General features: G+C 37.2%; 1 protein-coding gene across 1 annotated transcript in view; it reads left to right on the forward strand.

Moving 5' to 3' along the window:
- The window catches only part of SYN2 (synapsin II), a 191001-nt gene that overhangs the window by 76030 nt on the left and 92327 nt on the right, over positions 1–22644 (forward strand). Inside the window, exons 3-5 of the mRNA XM_037385295.1 lie at positions 550–641; positions 4535–4691; positions 21174–21263. Coding sequence (XP_037241192.1) covers positions 550–641; positions 4535–4691; positions 21174–21263 — 339 coding nt within the window. The remainder of the gene's footprint in view (positions 1–549; positions 642–4534; positions 4692–21173; positions 21264–22644) is intronic.

Consider the following 22644-nt stretch of genomic DNA (forward strand, 5'->3'; position numbering starts at 1 on the left):
ACCACATTTCCAGGGTGAGAAGATACTTTGAAAAAGTTCTTTATTTGTGAATTTTGCAAGTCAATTGTTCATCAGCACCAGATCTTTTAAAGAATAAATGCTCATAAATGAAATAGGGGTAAAGTATATGAAGAGACACTAAATCCTATAAGAAAATATTCTGTTTATCACAGTTATTTTAATGCTGCTTCTGTACTGTTTTCTTCAAAAATTTATGTGAATGTTTGTTGAGTCTGTATTAATCTCTGAAAACACCATACAAATATAATCTCTACACTTCTGTGCAGACGTGAATAAATAAATACACTTGCTACTGCCCCATAGTCCTTTTTTGGAAAAAGTTGTTTACATTTTGCTTTCTTTGTACAGAATTTATTCAAATGTGATGTGTCATAGGTGGCAAATGCTGTTGGATTTATATCCTTTTGGTGCTCATTATATTCCAAATGTATATTATCAGAAGTTTGGATGCTAACACTTAAAAGAAGGGATTTAGGAAAATAAAGGTAAAATAAACGAGACTGACTAATGTGAGTCTTCTTTTCATAGGCAGAATTTTCAGAAATCAACTTGATAGCCCATGCTGATGGCAATTATGCAGTAGATATCCAAGTATTTCGAAATGGCACTAAAGTGGTCAGGTAAGAAAAAATATATATAATAACAGCAAAAAGCAATGAATGGCATAGTGCATGCATGGAAAAGGTAGTGAATGATTTTTTTTTTGTATATGTGCAATAGGGTTTTTGACTGCAACACACTTTGGTCACTGGCATGAAAAGCAGGGAAAAAAAAGTATGTGATCAGTGCAGTACTTCCTGTTTGTGGCGGGAAGGGAATCTCTCAATGTTTTGATCATATGAAAGGTGGATTTGAGTAAGATAGGAATGAAGTCTGCTATAAAAAAAACACATAATTGGGAGTTAGGGTTATTGGTTTGGGTTTTATCTTTGCTTCAGAAATAAAGGTGGTCTTTGTGACCTTTGTACATGCCAGAGTTTTCCAGATGAGCTGTATTTAGTCCAAAAATTGAGTATTTTCTATTGAAACAGCCAAGTCCTAGCACTTCTCTCAGGATAGTTACTGGAATATCACTTCTGTTTGAGAATTTCAGTTTAAAAACCTGAGATTTCCTAATAGACTGTTTTGTCCAAAAAAGATTATTCCAATTGAAGGCAGGGTAATTTTACCATTTCTTTCAGCGAGGATGTCAACAGCCTTGTAAATGTAAGGGAAGAAAACAGGGGTATGTCTGGGCAAATTGAAAGCTTAAATATTAACCGAGTTATTTCAGGAAGTCCTATATTTTATCTGGTTTATGAGAATTATAGCTATTTTGGCCAGTGCAGTTAAGTATGAGTTAAGTATAGCATAGCAGTTGTTTGACTGAACAAGTGCATTCAGAAACGTGGATCAAGCCACTAACAAACACTGGTAGATAACTGCTTATGTTTATCTTTGTTTACTGCTTATGCTTCTCTTCAGGCAAGAGTTCAGGGAGCTAGCATACAGCATGTCTTGTATCGTCATGTTTTTGCACAACATCTGTCCAAATAAAAGATTTGAAAATGTCTGCTCATTCATGTAAAAAAAATCACGAAAAAATACTTTGTGTACTTTATGCTTTAAAACTCACAACAGTTTAATCTCTTGTGTGTTCTAAAAATACTGCAGCTTAATACAACAACCACTTCTGCCAAATCCACAAGATTATTTCCTTAGAAGAGTAAGAGATTTGATATTTTTAGTAGTGGTGGTGATGGTGGTGTTTTTTCTCCAGCGATAAATTTTTGGAGCCAGGAAATCTTGATCACTGCTCCTTAGTGGCTTTTCTGTAGAGAGTTTTCCAAAAACACCCAAAATATAGAGGCCAAGTTAGCTTTGGTATGTGTCAATACTTAATGTGATTTGGGAACCTCCAGAAAATAGCATCTACAAAGATGTATATTTGCTGTTTCTGAGAAAACTTGGTAATGCTGCTGCTTATTTTAAGAAACAGATAAATCTTGTTGTGTCATCAGATAACTCTAAGATTTAGATGACAGAGGATTTTATAATATTATCAGTCTTATGGGTAGTTTAATTAACCAAATAGAGCTACCTTAGGTTGATAAGTTTCACTCAAATCTGTGTGATACACCTGCACGTATGTGCATGCTTTCCGGTGTGACAGGGATATTTAGACATGATATGAGAGCAGTTCTCTGTTTCTGTGATAACTTATCTGGAGATACAGAATATATTTGAAAATATTTTTGAAACATAAATATTCTGTATCTCCAGGTAAGTGCTAGTCTTTATGTTGCTTTAAGCCTAATTGGTTTGTGAAGTTTATTGCCTGAAGCTTGGAATGTGTCACTAAGGTAATATCCGTCAGCATCCCTGCATTCTTTACATGTTCAGTTGACAAGAAACTTTATTTGAAGTCCAGCATTGAATTTGGGTCAGACAACAGGATGTGTGACACGTTCCTTTGTTTCGGTCCGTCTCAACTATTAAGAAAGATGGGAGAAGCTGCGGGTCCCACTGGCATCAAAGTTCATATTGGATACAGACTATGAACACATTACCAAAAAGGCATAAACACCTGAATACTCAGATGAAAATTTGAACGTGTTATTAATTTGAGGTCCCAAGTGAACTCGTATCATAGATTTGAGCAAAATATTCATTAGCAAAATCATAGAAATTTGAATGACAGATTTTTGATGTCTTGATTTAGGAGGAAAAAACCATAAACAGGCATTTGCTCATTTCATTTTGTGAATGAAAATCAAACCATGAAAAATGGTATCTTATGTTACATAACACTGAGATTTTGGATCTTACAAATGCGTGAGCCAGGATTAAATTTTTTCTCATGACCTTCTGTACACACAGTCATTCTGTCCAGCAGTCATTACAGCACTAGAACAATTATGTAAACGTATCATGTTCCTTTGAGGCGTTTTTGTAAAGCTAAAAATGGGGGTTTATCTTTATTTTTTAAAGTATCTTGCCTCAATTCTCCAACTGTTTCATTAAATGGGTATTTTAAAGGACACTTTGTGTTCTTTACTTTTATTTAAAAACACAATGCTGTATTTGAGATGATGTGTAATTCCCTTAGCACTATTTTAGATTATAGAGGTGGTCTCTTTCTTTCACTGAGTGGTCTGCAGTTTTGATTAAGGCATCATTAGTCCTCTAAGTATTATATTCATGCTGTGCCAACAAATTGAATTTCTGTGTTTCAAACACTTGGCACACCATCCTGCAACCTAGATCACAAATTCTCGGAACTATGCTACAAGTATTTTTTTGGAAACTTGTTTAAAAACAAGCATTTCTTTAGAGTTTTGGCCATTGGTCTAGAGTGCCATTTTAATGATTTTTGACAGCAAATCAAAAGTGCTGGTTTTACCAAGTCATGCATTACATTTGAAAGCCAACTTAAAAATCTAGCTAATATACTTTGACTACTGCATTCAGACCGGAATCTTAAACTGCTGAAGAAATTTTAACATGTTTTGGGTTTGTTTTGTTTTGCTAGATTGAGATTTCTGAATCATTTTGTAATCTTTGAAATTTTTCACTCCAGCGTACAGCTTATATTAATTCAAGGCAAGTAAACAATTACACTGATTTACTACACTAATTTAATTTACCCTGCAGTTACACTTCTTTCAGGAGGTTGACAGCTTCAAGCTAGTCAGGTTTTTTTTTTCCACCTATAAAATCTGAATGCAGAAAAGAGTCCATTGACAGTCATGTTTAGGAGTGACTTGCCCCTGTACTGGTGGCTCCATCCTGTTGCATTGTGTCTTCTGTTTTCCATAACCTCCTTCAGTTACTAAATGTCAGGGTCTGAGTAAGTTGAAGATGGTGTCAGACTGTTCTCAAAGGTGCCTGGTGGTAGGAGAAGAAGCCATGGAAGTTGCAACAGAGGAAAACTTGATTAGATAGAAGAGAGAAAGAGAGGGGAAAAATGTGTAGTTCAAGTTTAGAAATTGATTTTGACAAATGTCTTGATCAGAAGTTGAATTGTGATCATCTCCAGTTACAGTATGATTCATTCTACGAGCAATGGGGTTGCTTCATTTCTTACTGTCTTTAAAATGGTCTGCCAACAGCAGCGAAAAAACATTGTTCCCAAGAAGCTTCGGTTTCTGGCAGAGACATCAGTCTGCTTTGGTTTTGATTGTCACGGCTTAGGAACCAGTGTACACAAACTAAAGAACATACTCAGAGTTTATATACATGATTTATCTTTCAGGGGCAAACAACCTGAAAAGCCATGATATTTTGTCTCTCCTCTTCATGGGGGCACGTTATTGACTGGATGCTGATGTTTCCTGGACAGCAATTAAGAACTGATACAGTACAGATTTTCATAAAGCCATAACTTTCTGTCTTCTAACATTTACCTTTGTTTTGAGTGTTCATTTGGTATTTCTCTATCCACGAGCTAGACACTTTTCCCTTTTAAGATTTTGCTGTTGAAGGAAAAAGAATTTAATCGTTGACTATTAGCAACCTATCTTTTTCTTGGTAGGTCATTCAGGCCTGACTTTGTCCTGGTTCGACAACATTCATTCAGTATGGCAGAAAATGAAGATTTCCGTAACTTGATCATTGGAATGCAGTATGCGGGCATCCCAAGTGTCAACTCGCTGGAATCAATCTATAACTTCTGTGACAAGCCATGGGTGGTAAGTGATGTACCAAAAAGTTCTTCTGGTGCAAAAGCAGTTAGTGCCTTTTTTGTTGTTGTTGTTGTTTGTTTTTTGTTTGCTTGGTTGGTTCCCCTTCGTGAATATTGAGTATCAAACTGCAAAGTTACTTAGCAGACCGGTGAAGCGATAGTGAAAGGAATAAAAAGTAAACGAACGTATTTCAATCATGTTTTCAAAGAGCCAGTGTAGGTGGCGTGTAGACAGAGAGAAAAAATATTTGTAATACAAATAATGAAATAAGTGAGGAAACCAACGGAATGCTAACATACTTCCTCAAGTGAGGAAAGTGTGTTTATTCACAATTTGTCTGGGAAAAGCAAGCTGAGAATATTTTTCATATTTGTGGTTTTAAACCATGCCTGTGACATTTTTGGGGCTATGCTTTAGCAAGGAAATCTGCAGCTATTCCTTTCCTCATTTGAAAGCTCTTTTCATAATCCTTGTGCATATGGATGTGGGAGTAGTCTTTTCAGCTACACCTAGAGTAATGAGGTACACTGGGGAATCTCTGCTCTTTGCCAGTTTTAATGTAGAAGCCAATTCAGTTTTTCATTCCACGCTTTGTAGGAATACAGAGTTTGGTGATCTTTTTGGTCCATAGAGAACTAAACATTAGTAGCAACAAGTTAAAACATGGTGCTGTAAAAGTTGATTATCAATGGTGCAGTCATTGTTCTTATAATAGATTTTTTAAAAAATAATTTTAATTTAATTTTAATTTTAATTTAATTATTAAAAAAAAATAGATTTCCAGTTGTCCAAGGTCTAATGAAACCTTGAAGAATACCGCTTGTTATAAATAGCCAAAGCTTCATAATTTTTTTGTCTGATATCTGGGTAGGAAAAGAACAGTTGTCAGTATTTTTCACACTGCAGGAAATTTTAACAGTAATACTTTTTACTGTCTTGAGGATTATTTTTTCATACTTACTATGAAATCTCTCCAAAAAATTGTCAGCGGATTTGAACATATACCACTTGCAGCTAATTTTATTATACTTTTATATTGCAGTAAACTACAGTGGGAAATAAATAATTGTTAGAGCATTTATAACTTCTCAGAATATATATTGTATATTGCTGAATCCATTATTTTAATACATCACATTTTCTATGCTGTGTGGCATGTCTTAATGCTTTAATTCATTGTATGCAATAAAGCTAGGCGGTTAAGCAATAGCAGTAGCATTTATATGCAATAATGATGCAATAAAAAGTAAATTAATAATTCCTCCTCATAATATTCTTCTGGTGGCATTAATGTCATGGCTGTTCTTCCACCAGACCAATAAAGATATCCCTTTCTTACAACTGGTCTTGTTGCACATAAAATTTCTGTGCTGATTTTTCACTCTTATAACTGGGAATAACTGGGAGCTGCAGCAATATTTACTATAACAACTGGAAAACCCAGCGAAAGCTAATGTATGGTTATGTGTGTAAAAGAATTAAGTCATGCTCCATATTTTTTGTTGTTGTTGTTCTATACAGTACACCTTAGAAACAAATAATGAAGTACTATGCTTATAAGGCCTTATTTGAATTTAGAGTTAGAATAATTTAATCTCAAATTATGGTAGAGTTTTTATAAGGTGTGACATAGCAGTTCACGATGAAATGGCTGTCTTCTGAATTGACATATCTGAGTCTTTGGGTTTTGCAGAAATTCTCATTTTGGCTGAAATTTCTGTAGTTTGTCTCAGTTTAGATATGAATGAAATGAAAATATTTTTCAGCTGATCTTATTTAATTTGAACATAAAGAATGATATTTTTTCCCCTTGAGATTTTTCTACCTTGCAGCTTCTCATCTGACACCCAAAATATATTTCCTTTGAAATGCTTAAATTTTGCACAGCTTCAGCAAGAGTCCATTTCACATCTCTTGGGTATTTCCTCTCAGAAACAACTGTTTGAGAGAAATTTTGGTGTCAGACAAGTCATGTGCTTCAAACTAGCTTCTTTCATGTTTTAATTATCTTCTGTAGTTCCCTGAAATTGTTAATTGAGTTGCATTATGCCCCCACTGCAATTCCATGGACATCGAGGTTGAGTAGGCGATGTCTGTGTGTTGTCCATGCGCGGACATGCTTTGCTCTGGCAGTGGCCTCAATTCTGCATTTTAACTACCTGTGACCACAAGCTAAGCCTGTAAATGTGAGAGTTCTGAATACGTGGTGGCACCTGCACTTTAGTTGGGTCCTACTTAGCAGTGTGGACTTTCAATTTGAGCACACAAATATTTTCTGTACAAACATGAAGGGGCTTGCTTGGGCGTTGAACTTGGGATATCTTGACTTCTGGTCTTTGTGACAGTGGGAAATGTAGACACAACCATGTTCATCCCAGAGCATCACAAAATCTTTATCAGATTTAGGAAAGCTAAGCTCTGCGAGAAGTCATGCAAACCTGTTTCAACCCAACCTTACTTACTCCGAGGGTAAAAATCCATTGACCCTTTGCTTCAGCCAATATCATGAATATTCAAATTATTCAACAGAATCCAGGGAGTGTTGGTTTTGCTATTATCTTCTAGTTTGTTTGGTGACACCTGACTCATGCATGCTACCCTGCCTGAGTGAAATCCCTGCTGCAAACTGCAGTCTGGATTTGGACGCCCTTGGGGGGCCCTCCCCGACCTGTTGCTGCATGCCAGCATGAAGCAGAGACACCATCGATGCCCGTGCCGGGCTCCTGGATGTACTTCAGGCCAGTGAATCAAGCAATGTTCCCCACTGTTGAAATGACATGTATTTAAGCATATACCTGAACATACCAGTTCAGACAGAAACTTAGTTAAATTGTTACAGAAAAAAACCCAACAAAATTATTCTGCAAGTTGGTTGATCAGAAACCAGCTCAACATTTACAGCACTGAATAAAGGTATTGAACCACCTGCCAGTCTCATCTCTCACATACAGAACTGCATAGTTTGCTGAAACTGAAATTGTGTGTTTGCAGTTAAGACTTTTCTTGTTTATATTTGTCTTTTTCATTGTGGCTTAAATACTAGAATACACTTTAATTCCGTTTCATGTTATTTGTCGTCTTAACATTCACATAAGAAAAATAGGTTTGACTTCATACAAATTGTATCTTTTCATAAAGTGTGTCTTACTGCCAGAATTTCAGAAAGTGTATTCAAGCAGTCATGAGTGCCCATGCTGGTTTTGCAGTAGTGCAAGTAAGCAAGCGTGTGCTTAGACTTACTGTCGATTAGCCCCCTTTTTTATAGCATGTAAAGGTTGCCTTTCTGGACAATTTCTTTGCTAACGTGGGTGACCTGATATTTGTATGAAAGCTATTTCTATAAAAATAGCAAGTTCAAAAGCCTTCTGAAAAATTAGAAAGCAGAACTCTAGATAATGCCATAAGTAACAATCTTTATTAATTAAGGAGAAACAGATTGACTTTCCTGCAGGTAAAATTTGAGTGGCAGAAGTGAATTGCAATTTCTATAACAGCAGAAAAAAAATAGGGTGTCCGATGGAATGGGCTTTTAAGGGATGAAAAATTAGTCATGGGAATTGATTTCATTTACATCAGGAGTAGTATAGAACTGCTAGGAGGGGAAGAAGTTGGGAGAGTTAGACTAGCTGTAAAAGGGCTACTGAATAAAACGAAAGTTAGAATCCAACACACAAGATCTTTGTTTTATAAATGACTGTTCTTCAGAGTATCAGGTCTTTCCTTTGTTTGTTCTTTGGTGGGGTTTTTTGTTTGTTTTTGGGGGTTTGTTTGTTTGGTTTTTTTTAAGATTCAGCTCCAGACGCACATCATCTCTTTACAGCCCTGAGGGCAGATTCACACCCCACATTAGGAAATGAAGCACCTGCCCTTAGTTTTGCAGCAGAACTCTTTTTTTTTTTTTTTTTTTTTTTACTTTTTATTTTACTTTTTTTTTTTTTAAACTTTTTTTACTGTGTCTGTAGACACCCCCGGGCTTCTGTGCCTTTGCCAATAGACAGTCAGCAAATTTGTATTTGATCTGAGGTATGTTAATGAAAGATGGGGGTGCGGTAGGAAGATTGTCAGGAACATATTAAAAAAAAATTCTGAAAACAAGTCTTAAAGCTTGTGTTTTCCAGTGTCAGGACATACATAGTTACTTCAAATGTATGTCAAAAGTTCAAAGCACCATATAACCCTTTGAAAAGTTAGGATGCTAGCAACCATGGCAAAGAAAATATTGAAATGAATGTGTGTGGTGAGATGTTTGCATACTGAAATATGTTAATGATTTGGGTTTATTACAGTACTGCTGTTATTTCAGTTCTGTGATAACACTTACCACCTACCTCATGAAAAACTAATGATCCTGGCTGGTGAGATGGATTTCATTTAAATGCTAGTAAGAATATCAGAAAGCTACTTACCTAGGGGGAAAGTATGGGTTTTATAAATAAAGACTAAGTTCTTTATTGCTGAGTGCACGCAGAGCTGTGGAGACTGTTTTAAGGTTCACGCTTTTGTGTGTGACTTACCCTGTTACCAGGTTTAATTCAGTTACGTCGAGTTAAGGTGAGGTAAAAAGATATACTTCCCACACTGGATTCATGTTCCATCTTACAGTTTTACTCAGGTAATGGTGTACAGGACCTGTGTAAATCTGTAAAGCATTTATGAAAGTTTTATAACAGTAAAAAGAGCATAATTAATTACTCAAGGCTATCATTTGATATTATTTAAAATCACGATCTAGATATTTTATTATCTTTGTTTTCCTTTAGAAAATGTCATTCAAGAAATGAGGCATTCCTTAACTGAGGCTTAGGAGATTGTATGTGATCTTTCCAATAGTACCTGATGTACGTAATTGTGATGTAATTACCTGATGTAAGTGATTGTGGAGGCTGGAAGTAACTGGAAAATGTGATGACAATGGCAGTGCTTGCAGTAATAGGTAAAAATCATGCTCACGATTCAGACTGGGAAAATAATATTTTTTAAAAAACATGATTTAGCAGTGTATTGGATTGAATTTAAAAAAAAAATTCTTGTCTGCATGCAACCTTTTGCATACTGCCTATTAAGATTTTTGTGACATTTACATGCTTAAGTGTTTACATCAGTTGAACCCTGCTCTTAATTTTAGTTTCCTTTTGCAGTCAGTGGTGCTAGGGGTGCAGTCTTGGAATACCACAGATTATTAGCTTTTCACCCCAACTGTGTATAGCAGATTGCTAATAAGTGGATTTCTGCAGTAAGGTAGAGTTAATTGGACTATACTAAACATGCAGACTGACTTGTCAGGGACCGCAAGGTACAATGTCCATGACTGCCGTAGATAGAACACCTAATTTCAGTTAAACCTGACTGTGACATACTAATTACATGCATTATAGTATCTGGATTGCTACTTCTAGATTCACATAGTGATAAGCATTTCAGTACTGCAGAGATTACAGAATTGCTGCAGTTGTATAGACCAAGTATATATGACTGAAGAGAAAGAAAATTCTCCTGAGATCAGTCCAGTTCCATGGTGGCAGTTCTGGTTCCTTTGCTGCAGAGGGAAAACACAGCAGCACCTGTAGCTGGCTGCAGATCTGTTCTCTTGTTAGAGTTCCTTGAGAGGCTACGTGGCAGTGATTGGTATAAAAGGCTTCAAGGATCTGCTGATATGTTAATTACACATTTACCCTGGTGAAGGAGACAGCACAACCTACAACGTGATAATGGGCCTACAAAAAAACATTTGTGAGTGCTGTGACCTTAATTAGCTGTTGCCATGCTGGTGGAAGAGTCTGTATTTAGAGGGAAATGCTGACTTGATGTAATCATGGAGGGGATGTGGAAGCCCACTGTAGTGTGTGAAGGTACCCCATAGCTGTAACGGCTTGCAAAGAGCCGTCTGTCACGGCGCGGGTGAGCTGGGTGCTGAGCCGCTTGGCCTCCAGTGACGGGGACGCTGCTGGCATAGTGACAACCTGCTGCATCGGTTCAGTGATGCGGGGGGTAAAGGGGGGAAAAAATAGGAACTGTTTTCTGGTCAAGAGCTGGCAGAGTGGAATTAAGACCCAGAAGGCAGAGAGATATCTGTGTTATTTTAAAGAAAGCTGAAAGATCCTGGCATTTTTTACAAGGCGCTCCAGGTGTAAACCCATCTTGTACTGAAACATCTTTAAAAGACCTCTGGGGCTTTGTCTCCTTCGTTGTAGAAATTTATTGTTAAGAATTATAAATGTAAGCGAAGTGCCATAGAACACTTTTTTATGCTAAAATTTATTTCCTTGCTCATCCGCAATCGTTCTGAGGGAAGGCTGGTTGTGGCTTTTCCTTTTGTCAAATTTGGTAGTACTGTAAATTTTGCCGTTCTTGTTTGTTTCTTTTCCTACAGTTTGTAAGCAGACAGCCAAATACTTTTTTGCAAGTTTCCTGGCATTTTCCTTTTTTGCTCCTTTTGCCAAGCTTACATAATTCTATGCCTTCGTGTGTTGTGTTTGGCTTTGCATGTCTTTTGCAGTTGATTTTCTACTTATCTGTCTTCATCTTTCTACTCTGATTCAACACTTCATTTCTCTATTCTTACCTTGCTTTCTTTGGAAGGTCTGTTTCAACTGCCCTTTGTTGCTTTCTGGTGGTGTTCTGATACTCTTTCCCACCTTGTTTTCTCCTCCTTCATGTGCTGCTGTCTGAAGTTGCACTTTTGTGCTTTTCCCCCCTTCAAGCTACACTTTAATAGTCTTGAGCAATAGACTGATGCACTGGCAGGAAACTTGTAGGCACTCTGCAGGGAGGAGCATATAAAACACGAGCTCTGTTCATTCCAGCTTCCTGTTGACTCAAATTATTGAAGCTGTGCTAAGGGGCAGACACAATCACACAGATGACTTTCAACATCATGTCAAAGTATCTTCTGGAGAATGAATAACAAATAAAATGAACGTGTGCAAGCAAAGTATTTTCAAAAATCTATTTACTGGAAAGCGATGACACTCCGTGCTCTTCCCATGCTATTCCATGTCAGGTTTAGAGAAGAAAATTATAAACTTCTTACCGAATGTTTATTGCGCTATGAGAAAATTCTGTGCTCAATACTGAAAATAAGATTTGTACAGTAATGCTGAACAATGGCCTAGAATTTGGCTGGTTATTGCACTTGCCTGTATGCCAGAGGGGATCTTATGCGTTCCTTAGCCTTGACCTTCAATACCTGCAATGTGGCTTCAACTCAGATAACGAAGGTGTTTAGGGACCTTCAAATTTAATGTCTGTTAACATTACAAATGTTAGAAATGGTAAGACCTGTATTTTAGTCAGTGGCTATGTTTTCAGATATTTTGTTAGGTGAAACCTGGAGCCAGCATTGAACTTTCTTGTTGTTTCAACCATTCTGAGACAAGATTGATCTACTTGATAGAAAAAGACAGGGACACTGGGCAGCCAGAGCCCACCCAAAGAGGTGGTTCAGTGGCTTTTTCCTACCCTTGCACTTCAGAAAGCTACTGTAGCAAGAGCAGTTCCTTCTTTGACTTCAGCACGGGAAACCAGGTGCTGCCTGTCTCTTTCTCAGGCAGTGCAGAGCTGCTCTCATAGGCACTGGGCACAATGGCATGGGTGGTAAAGGTGGAACAGCTCCATGTGATAATGCCTGGCGAGCTCCGTAATTAATTCCATGACTCTATTTGCAGATATCTACATGAATGGTAGAGGTGTTTCTAAAACCAGTTTTGTGGCTTTCAGTCATATGAAGGATCATAGTGAACGCAGAGGTCTGTGTGTCTATAGGGCAGCCAGAGAACAAATTGTCCACATGTGCTGCTTTTCCAGCACTGGTCAGAGGAGAACGTTAAGCATTAAAAACCTGTAGTTTAATTCTCTGTCAGCCAGTGAAGGTTTTGGCCTCTTCACTCAGCCTGCCAGTTAAAGCAAAACATGTTGATGGATTTGTAGTGCAAAAGCTGAAAGTAAATTCACAAAACTGTGTCGGAAGGAAGGTGAAAGCATTTTAAGCTTTTTGGTCAAATGCAATTTAGCAGCAAGCTTGAACGTTAAATTGGAGAAAAGTTCATGAAAAATTATTAATTTAAATGCATAACAAAGAGATCTAAATACAATAAGCCTAGCACTGTGTTTTCCTGTTTGCACCTCTGCACAGTGCTATTTTGAGCTTAATATTTTTTGAAATAGAAAGGGAATATTACAGTGATGATTAATGATTTTGCTTTCCTAAAGTGTATAAGCTCACTGGAAACTCCTTCAAAAAAGCAGAGACCCTTAAATGAATATATCTTAGCATCATGATGATTTGTTTTCTGTACCATACAGCAATTCTTAGGGCTCCATGTTCATCAGTCTTTGCTTGAACTATGAAGTACGTTATATATAAAATGAGTATATATACCTATTTTGCACTGACTAGCGTTTGCTGCCATGAGGCTAATTCAATGCAAAAGTAGAATCACATTTGTTTTACTGCATTCTTGAATTTTGTGGTAGGTTGTTGCTGCTTTGCCCTGTTCTTCTCTGCACTAAAGAGCAGTGGTGGGAACTCTTGACATCCATGACAGACTTTCATTGCATTGAACTTTTCTAGTGGCAGAAAACTGAAACATACTTTAAACCATTTCTGAACTTCTACTGACAGAAACTATATTTAAATAAAGGCTGTAAGATTAATCTGAAAACCAGGATTGTAAAGCTGCGGTTTATATCCTTTGCGTTATCTGCTGTTCCTGCTACAGTATTGAAATTCAAAAACTCTCTTCTGTGCTTGCTTAAGGCAAATATCCATAACTGAAGGCCAGATTATGAAAATTAAGTTTGATTTCTTGAGCAATATCAGTATTTAATTAAAAAGGAAACTTGTATGTTATATTCCCCATTAAAGTTCCTTAGAAGATAATTTTTTTCTAGCCAAAATCTAGGTAGAGATTATTTCTGCTTCTTTTATATACAGCCACGGTGACTCAGTGATGAGGAGAATCAGGGGGCTAGACTCACCCTCCTGAAGCAATTTGTCACCTATCCAGGAAAATCCCTCCCACTGTGCTGGCTCTCCCACCGCAATCCCCGCTCTCCCTCTACACAAGTATTGTTCTCCCACATGATTTTCAAACCTCCCACCAGTGCTGCTGTTGCTGTCTGATTTCCTTGCCATCATTCCTTCATGTTTAGGTTCTATCCTTAGCTCCAGTTCACATCTGAAATGGATGCCAGGTGTTTCTTCTTTGTTTCTTCTATGAGGCGTAGTAACTAGCACACCTGTTCTGTGAAGTATCTTCTTTTGTTTATAGTTCCATTTAAAATGCTGTAAAATATCACACTCTTTGGATGCTGGCCACCTTGGAGAAGTCCTCTGACTTTCTGTGCTGGGCTTAAAGGAGAGCATGTTGGCAGGTCTTGTATGAGGAGTGGCATCCTACCTTTGGTCTTTGCCAGCAGCCAATTTGAGAAAAAGTTTTCAAAATTTCCTTGTCTGGTTGAAATGCGGGAAGGATCTCGGGACAGAAAAGTCCATATAGGTAAGAAGCCCAGTTTGACTGAGTTTGAATTCTATGCACAAAGTTGTAGCAGCACATGATTGCATCTATGTACAAATTAAGAGAAATTAAAAAAAAAAGTATATCTTTAGCTTTAAAATGGGATTTAATACTTCAGTGGTTAAGTACATCAGTAATGCTTTTTTGCCTGGAGATAACTTCATACAGACACATCTGAACACCTGCACAAAATTTCATTAACTACAAGAGTTTTTACCAATGAATATGGGAGGGCTATATCTGCAAAACCACAGTTTGCATTAAAAGATTAAAAGATTTCTTCCTCTACTGTGATGTTCTCTTGAATTCAGTATTTTTATAAAAACTTACTATTTTATCTGGAAAGTCTCAGGATCTTAGTATCTCTAAAAAAAGCCCCACAGAACAGTAAAATCTCTTTTTATTGTAGTGAGCCCCAACCCCTTTTGAGAAGTGCTTAAGCAAATGCCCAAGTCCCATTAAAATAAACAGGTGCACAAATGTTTCCTTTAACAGGACACTGAACTCTGTGTTCCCATAATAGTGGAATAAACTACATTCTCATTTATGCCAAGTGCACCCAAGAAGAGTCCTCAAAGCTTTTATTTGAATGACTCAGTTCCATAACCTTCTCTTTTCCCTCTGTAAATTTTCATTCTGAAATAAAAACTTCCAGAAGGCCTGTTGCTCTCGGCCTCATGGTACTAATTTTTGCTAATTCTGACATGTCTTGATCTGTTTTCTACCTTTTATGCTCATGGGCTACTTTTCCTTCATTTTAATCTGCATGTGTTCCTTAAATCTCACTTTCCTCACTGTTTACACATTTTGTCACTGTCTCTTTCAGTAGCCAAGGTGTTTCTCATTGCCAGATGCCTCTCTACCCAACTCTGCTAGCCGAGACAGAACAAAAATATCTCTGTCTTTGATCCTCTTCTAGTTGTTTGTTGGTTTGTGGGGTTTTTTAAATCCTGCTTTTATAACTGTTGTAGAAAACATCTTGTTTTTTCCTCTCATGGATGCACTCTGGTATCTGTGAGAACTCTGCATGTGGTTCTTCCAAGGGCATGAGGTTTTTATTTAAGACTTTTTTTTTTTTTCATTGTGTAGAAGTTCTTAATAATTTGTATGTCTTATCAGATGTAATTCCGATGTGAAAATGTTCCAGCAGTTAATTACAGCGGTGATTAGCAACTGGAGCGAAGTGCCTCTTAGAGGCAGTGCAGGCTGCAGTACTCATGCTGCAGGAGAGGTGCAGTAGCCAAATAAACGCCGTTGGATGTTCTGGATAACATGGAGCAGACAACTCAAATAGTTCTTGGAAGCACAGCACAATCCACACAGGCTTTCAGTAGCTTCATCTCAGTAGATGCAGACAAGCACCTCAGAGGGTGAGGAGGGAGCTGGAGATAAAGAAGGTGAGGAAATATCAGCTGCAGTCAGAGGTGGAAGGGAGAGATGCTGCTGGTCCCAGAGTGATGGGTCAAGCAGCAGGATGCAAATGAAAAATGCACTGGGGGAGAGCAGCTCAGCTTGGCGAGGCAGAGCTCATCACCATGTGCTAGTGTGAGGCTGGGCCACAGAAGGGTTAGGAAACAACTCATCTTTGTTCTGAAACTGCCATTTGAATTATGATGCAGGGTCCATATAAGTTATCTCTCCATTGTAATCCAACTGTGTTGTATTTGGCTTTGCGTCGTAATCATGGAAAACTACTGGAGGAACATCAAGTTCTTTTGTCAGTTCCCATCTTTTCTATATTCTGTTAATGTGCCCAGACTGATTGGTAGGCGATGTGTCATTGTTCAGTTGCCATGTCAAGCTTTGAATTGACTTTGAAAGTTTGAATACTTTCATTAAGTTGTCTGTCAGCTCCTGCTGACAGAAAGAAGTACGTAAGCTACAGTCAGCGGTCTGTTCCCCTTGATTCTCGTATTAGGTATTAAATAGTAATTCAAATGAGTATGTACTCAGCCTTCTGGAAAAGTATTTAATGTTTACTAAAGCATAATAGAACAAATGTAGGCCAATCGCAACAAAACAGCGCATGAAGAGCATAAAAAGAGTAACAGAGAAACTTCTCAGGTAATGGTATTTTAAGAAAAAAAACCCAGGTCCTTGGTGTCCAGCAGATCGAGAGGCAAACATTGCAGACCCTTCAGAGGGAGAAGACTATATATTTATTCTTTTCCTTAAATTAATTCTTAAATAATAAAAAAAGAAATATATATATATATATTATATATATTTAAATCCAAAAAAACACCGAAGCTGTGTTTAAAATACAGGCATAGTGAAAATCCTTCGTTAAAGCAAATTGACTCCCTAAGAGTACCTGTGTCACATGTACCCTCCTAGCCCCTTCCACAAGACTGCTTCATTTCTTCTCCCTCTGAAGGGTCTGCAGTGTTTGCCTCTCGATCTGCTGGCCACCAAAGGCCCCTGATATGTTTGTTCTAATGGCACTTAGTCTGTGCATTTGAACATCTATTACAAGGCAATCATGTTTTTCTGGAATGACCAGCCATATCTCTGAGCCTCAGCCTAAAAATGTACATTTCAGCCTGAAAGTGGACTTTAGTACATTTTTCATGGTGCTGTCTGAAGGGGGTAAAGATGTCAATGAGTCATTATCTTTACTAGTTTCCTATAATAGAGATGTGACATAAACCAGCCTGTAATCTAAACCAGATCATCTCTCAGCTTCATAACCTACAGACCCCTGAAGAGACCTCTGTGGGATGGTTGTAGGGAAAAAGGAGCTTCTCTTTGTATATTGAAAAGGAAAATCCAATTGCTGAGGCCCCCATCTGTGCTCGCGTGTAATGATATAATATATTCAGGCATAATTTATTCTAGTGTGCAGTTTACAGAGTAATACTAAGAACCTCTACAGCATTTCCATGGAAAGCTGTTTTTCATCAATTCTTAGTCTTACAAAGGAATGATTTAAGTATACAGTAGGATGAAACTTCTACTCTGTCTAAACATTTGATCAGCATAACAACCCAATCTTTAAACTATTTTACATCATCTGCTTCTAAGTAATACATGTTCAAAGCAAGCTGGCAGCGATACTGAGATCATATTAGAAACCTGGAGATTTTATTTTGGTAATATCAGCCACGGACACTGATACACATTTCATATATTTGGGAAAAGGCAAATTTATATCTGGAAATCCAGACGTAAACTGGTATTGCATGGAATTTCTTCACTCTTTAGATGTATCCACGCCTTAGAGCAATCAAAGATAAGATAAATCTCAGCTAAAAGTGCAAATTTTTTATGACAGAGGGATTCAAAAAGTGTTCACCCATCAAAGTTTTCCTGTTTCTCCAGTCCTAGAGGCTGCCCACTCATCTGCTTTGGTGAAGCACACTATCCAGGGAATTTTGTGGTCATTTTAGTTGTTACTGTGAAGTGTTAGATGACTGGTTGGAATTCTTTCGCTGTCAGAAGAAGCAAGCCTTAGCTTGTAAAGAGAACAGTTAATGAATACTCACAGTAAAGGAAAATCTGTGACAGTAAAGGTTTTATAGCACACAGCTCAGTGGTGCTTCCCTAATAGGGAACAACTGTCCAAGGAAACGTGAAGTAGTTTGTTGCATGAAAATCTTAACATACCAGGAAATTCCCCACTGGAATGGACGATGGTATATATCCTTCCGCCTGGCAAGAGTGATCAGAAGCTTGCTGGAATTAAAGGTAACACAAAGCAGCATCTCGAGTAATTAATTTTAAATATAATCTCTAATTATCTGAAAGTTTGTGCAGTTCAGAAAAAAATCTGAGCGTTTCAGGGATGACGTGTTTAATTAAGCACAATTTAAGTCATCTAAAGCGATAAGCAAAGTCGTTATTATAATCTTTATGAAGTTAGTAAAGCGATTATTTTTATTTTTTGTAACTGCACTGCTTGATTACAGTACAGTCTATGCAGTCAGATTTATAGTGGTCCATTTTTACTGTACTGAAACCCTATAAAGCTTTTATATGAAGTCAAAGGGAGCAAGTGTTTTTCTAATATTTCTTCTTATCTGTATCATACTTTGTTGGAGAGGACAAAGCTGGTGCTCTCCTGTTTCTTTATGGAGGAGCAATCTATAGGCCTAGATGTGAAAGCATTTAGTCCCTAGCAGAAAAGAGAAGAGCTGACATTACAAAGTGTGGTACAAAATCCCACTATTTTCCTTCAAAATAACCCAACCTGAAAACCCGACGTATATGTACTTGAGAGTATCTCTCTTTGAGCTGAAAATAAGATGCAAAATTTGAAATGAGAAGTAAATTCAGCTAGCTAATAGAAGCTAAAAGAACTTTTTTTCCACTCTCTTGTTTTTTCTGAAGATGTTGAAACGACTCCTGCTGAAATAGTAAGCTCTGTGTGTTTCTCTTTTTAGATAATTGTTAAAATCTCCCATGGTTTTCGGCATACGTGTAAAATACTTTATATTTAGGGTGGCTCTACCAGTATTCTCCATTACATGAACATTCCATATGTGAAAGCGTTCAGCATAGAGTTCGATAATAATTCAATAGTTTATCATTTAAAAAGATGATGCTCTTGCCTAGGGAAGAATTTAATAAGCTTTACTGTGATTTAAAGGTGTAATTTAAGGTCATATTAGCTAGCCCAGTAAAACAAAACAATTTAAAAGCTCTAATCAAGGCAAAGCATTAATATGGTCTTTGTTGTTGTAGGTTTGTGTTTTTTTTTTTAATTAAAGTCTAAAAAATGTCAATTCAAGCTTGTTAGTGTCGTTTCCAGCAGACCTTTAAAACCTGGCTTTTAACATGGCATTCCATGTTCACCCTGTTGGTAAGCTCTGTATAGCTTCCACTGCCCAGGTAACAACAGGATTTTAGAAGTGGTCATCTTTGATCTGTGTAACACGTGTGTTTTCGTTCAGCTTCTCGAAAGGAAAATATGAAAAGGTATAGTCCAGATAACACTTAAAAACTGATAGAAATTAATTAAAACATAAATGAAATTATTTTTCATAAACCACCTGGTAGGAATCTAGGAAAAAAAGAAATATTTGTGGCAGTTTAAGGATGTACAATTAGAATGCCAAAATTTTATGTGAATTTGGGTTGAATTTATCAAGTTTCTTTCTGGGGGGAGAAAAGTTGGGCAAGAGGTTCCTAAAATTGTAGACACACAGGTGAAGCAGGGGAATCTTGAGTAATTTCTTTCCTCTGCTTCAGGAAATTTAGGCCCACTTTTCCTACGCGCTGTTTCATACCTTAAGTACTTGATTAGAGGGTCTTTTTGAGTGATATATGTAAATTATCTGTGGCTGATACTATTTTATTTTAAGTAAACAAACATTTGCAAGTATTAATCTGAATTATAGCTTTCTTAACTCTTGAGTGAATGCTACAACCCCTACAAATAATGTCACTTTCTCACTGTCTTTACCCTGCTTTCAGTGAAAATGGAAAAGAAAATAAGGAAAACAATCACAGGAAATACAATCATGATTTTTTTTTTTTGGTAAGGTTTTTACTTAAAGATAGATTTATTTTAATGTAATAAGTGTTTGGCAAAAATCATGTATTTGATAGGCAGTATTTATTTATGAAATTTTGATTTTGGATCTTGGATAAGAACAGAAATATGTAGTAAGTTGTCAGGAATCCTATCTGCAAACCACCTTATTTTGGTAGCTGTGATAATATTTCCTTTCCTTGAGGTCTGTTTTGTACAGTACACTATCCAACTAGAACTTCTTAAGCTTTTGGTGAAAACTACTCATCATTAAGGTGTTTTCCACTGGACTTCAAAATTTAAGTATGTGTTTTACCAAACCTAAGTAAACACCACGAAATTAAACAAATACTGTATGCCAGCTGGAAATGTGATGCAAGGGTATCATAATTTTTTTCCCTTTAAACAGTTTTTACTATCCCTGCACCCTAAATTGCGTTAAGAGAAGGTATTTTGTCAAACTGCATGACAGACAGAGTTCTATTGTTCTTTGCTTTTTTCCTGTTTGTAACCAGCAAATCCCACTATTCAAACTGTTGTGCTAATTTGTTTATGTCTCATGTTGGCATAATGACAATTAAACACATCACAGGCATGTACAAGCCAGAGCTTTGGAGTCCTGAAACAATAGTGGTCTTCTGACTGCCAAAGTCGTCTTGCTCCCTAGAAACCTCACTTGCTAAGCCGTGATTTCAAGAGTGATTTAGTTTTTTGAACTATTGCAACATAAGAGTTGATCTGTTTGCTAAAGAGAAAGAGCAGACCCAAAATAAGTTTTCTATTTAATAAAGAATTCTTAGCCTTTTTGTGTTAAAATGTTGTTTTCCTTTCTGTGTTAAGTTACTGCAGCCCAGCATATAGGTAGCCTGGATATTTTGGAGAAAGGCCACAGAAAGAAAAAATTAATAGAAATGGCAATAACACATAGCCATTTAAATGGGCAATATCCTTGTTTTGATCATGGAAGAATGGCCGTGTAGCTATGGTACATGGCTAGAGCCCAGGGAATCAAAATTCTCCTATTTGGTCTTTGCCTGGCTTGTTACATATGACATAGTTATGGCTCTTCTCTGTTTGCCAGTTTTGCAAAATTGTGTTTCAGTGTCAGTGAGGTGCCAGAGGCTAAATTAGTGTGAAATATATCTGATCTTTAAAGACGGTAGCAAATGCAAAATTATAATGATTTTATTATCACAAAATCAGCTTAAACTATACAGACAATGAGATACCTGAAAACCAGTATTCCAACATGCTTCATTTTCCCTACAGGCTTAACTCTTAGAGGTGTTGTTCCTTATTGATCTGTATGTGAAATTGAGCCTTGGGTGGATTAAAAAAGGTGCGCATGGGAGAGGGGAGGAGAGAGAAAGTGTATAATGTGTATGTGTATTTGCTCTTTATGAAACTCAGAAAAGGAGAAGCAAAATGACAGTGTGAGATTGTTTTGGTAGAATGTGGTTTCTTTCCTAAGCTTTTGTTTTGTTTGGCTTTATTTTGCAGTTTGCCCAGCTGGTGTCTGTCTACAAAACTCTGGGTCCAGAGAAGTTCCCTTTAATTGAGCAAACGTTCTATCCAAATCACAAGGAAATGGTACGTGCAAACACCAGTACTAAATTTTCTTGCTGTCTCTGTACAACAGGAACTGTAAACACACAATTCATTTCCCCCATTTACTGTAGATTTTAAAAGCCATTTTGGAAGCTTTCAGAGGGATGAGACAGGGTCACCACTTAAAAGCATTGTGCTGGTTAACTGCAAGGTTTTCAGATATGAAGGTAGTAATTTTTCAGCTAACCAACTTCAGATCTTAAGGAGATTAAATACATATAAAGACACTGAACAACTATTAAAGCACTAGAAGTACTTTTATGGTTTGATTTCAGCCTAGTCCTTTATGATGTGTTCAAAGTGTTTGTTATCTTTGTTGATGATCCAGAAGGCTCTGTGTCGTCAGTGTGGAACTTTGAACTCTTTTAAAATCAGAGTGGTTATGACTTGTGATCTTCATGTACCTGAGCTGCCATTGATTCCCAGTCCTTTACAGACATAAATGCATTTCATAATGAGAACACTTACAACCATTACTTACGACCTCTCTTATGCTGCAGACATCTTTTTCTTTCTTTTCTTCTGGTTTCCAAGCAGAAATTCTTCCCTGAGTGCATTTTTCTAGAGAAAACACTTTGAGTACTGAAACTGGAGGGTGGCTATTTGCTGATTGACTAGACAGCAGAGAAGCATCAATTATTTTTAGAGTATAATCCATTCAGCATGTGTCACACAGCTGTGATTCAAGTACCATTGCAAGGTCGTGATGCAAATGTTAGTTAGCTGTTTATGTAAGGTCCCCCCCCAAGTTGTAATTGCTGTGTGTCTGTCTTGAGACTCTGGCTAGCACTTCATTATCATAGGTGACATCTGAGATAAGCCTCAGTGACTAAGATTTCTTCTGAAGTCTTCTTTCTCCCACGTCCATCTCATCTTTAAGTAATAAACACAGCATAGCATGGTGCAGTTCTGCCCTATTTTTGTACATATTGCAAGTGTGCCAGGATGGCGCTTCGTGCTGCTTTCCCAGTTCTCCCTGGTTTCTTTGGACTACTAACTCACAGATGTTTCCACTTCTCTTGTCACGTAGGACACTTCTGAAAGGAGCTTTCAGCACTATTATCTCTTTAGTAAATTTGCTACACAGGAGTTTTGTAGAGCCAAAGGAGAATGGTACTGATCTGGAGCCGCAGATTTAAGTGTTGTGCCAGACAGTCAAATCTTTTCAGAATGGGAGGGGTTTCTGTTGATGGGTTTGTCAGGAAAATACACAACTTTAAAATTTTTTTCTTATTATTTTTTGTTTTATGTAAAGGGAGTGTTTTATGCCTCAGGGATTCATTCGTAACAGGTGGAGAAGCAGATCCACATCTCACATTATGCAAGATGCTTTTTTAAATGGTAATAAGTTTTATATCTCTCT

Source organism: Falco rusticolus, chromosome 4, assembly GCF_015220075.1.
Source record: "Falco rusticolus isolate bFalRus1 chromosome 4, bFalRus1.pri, whole genome shotgun sequence".
NCBI lineage: Eukaryota > Metazoa > Chordata > Aves > Falconiformes > Falconidae > Falco > Falco rusticolus.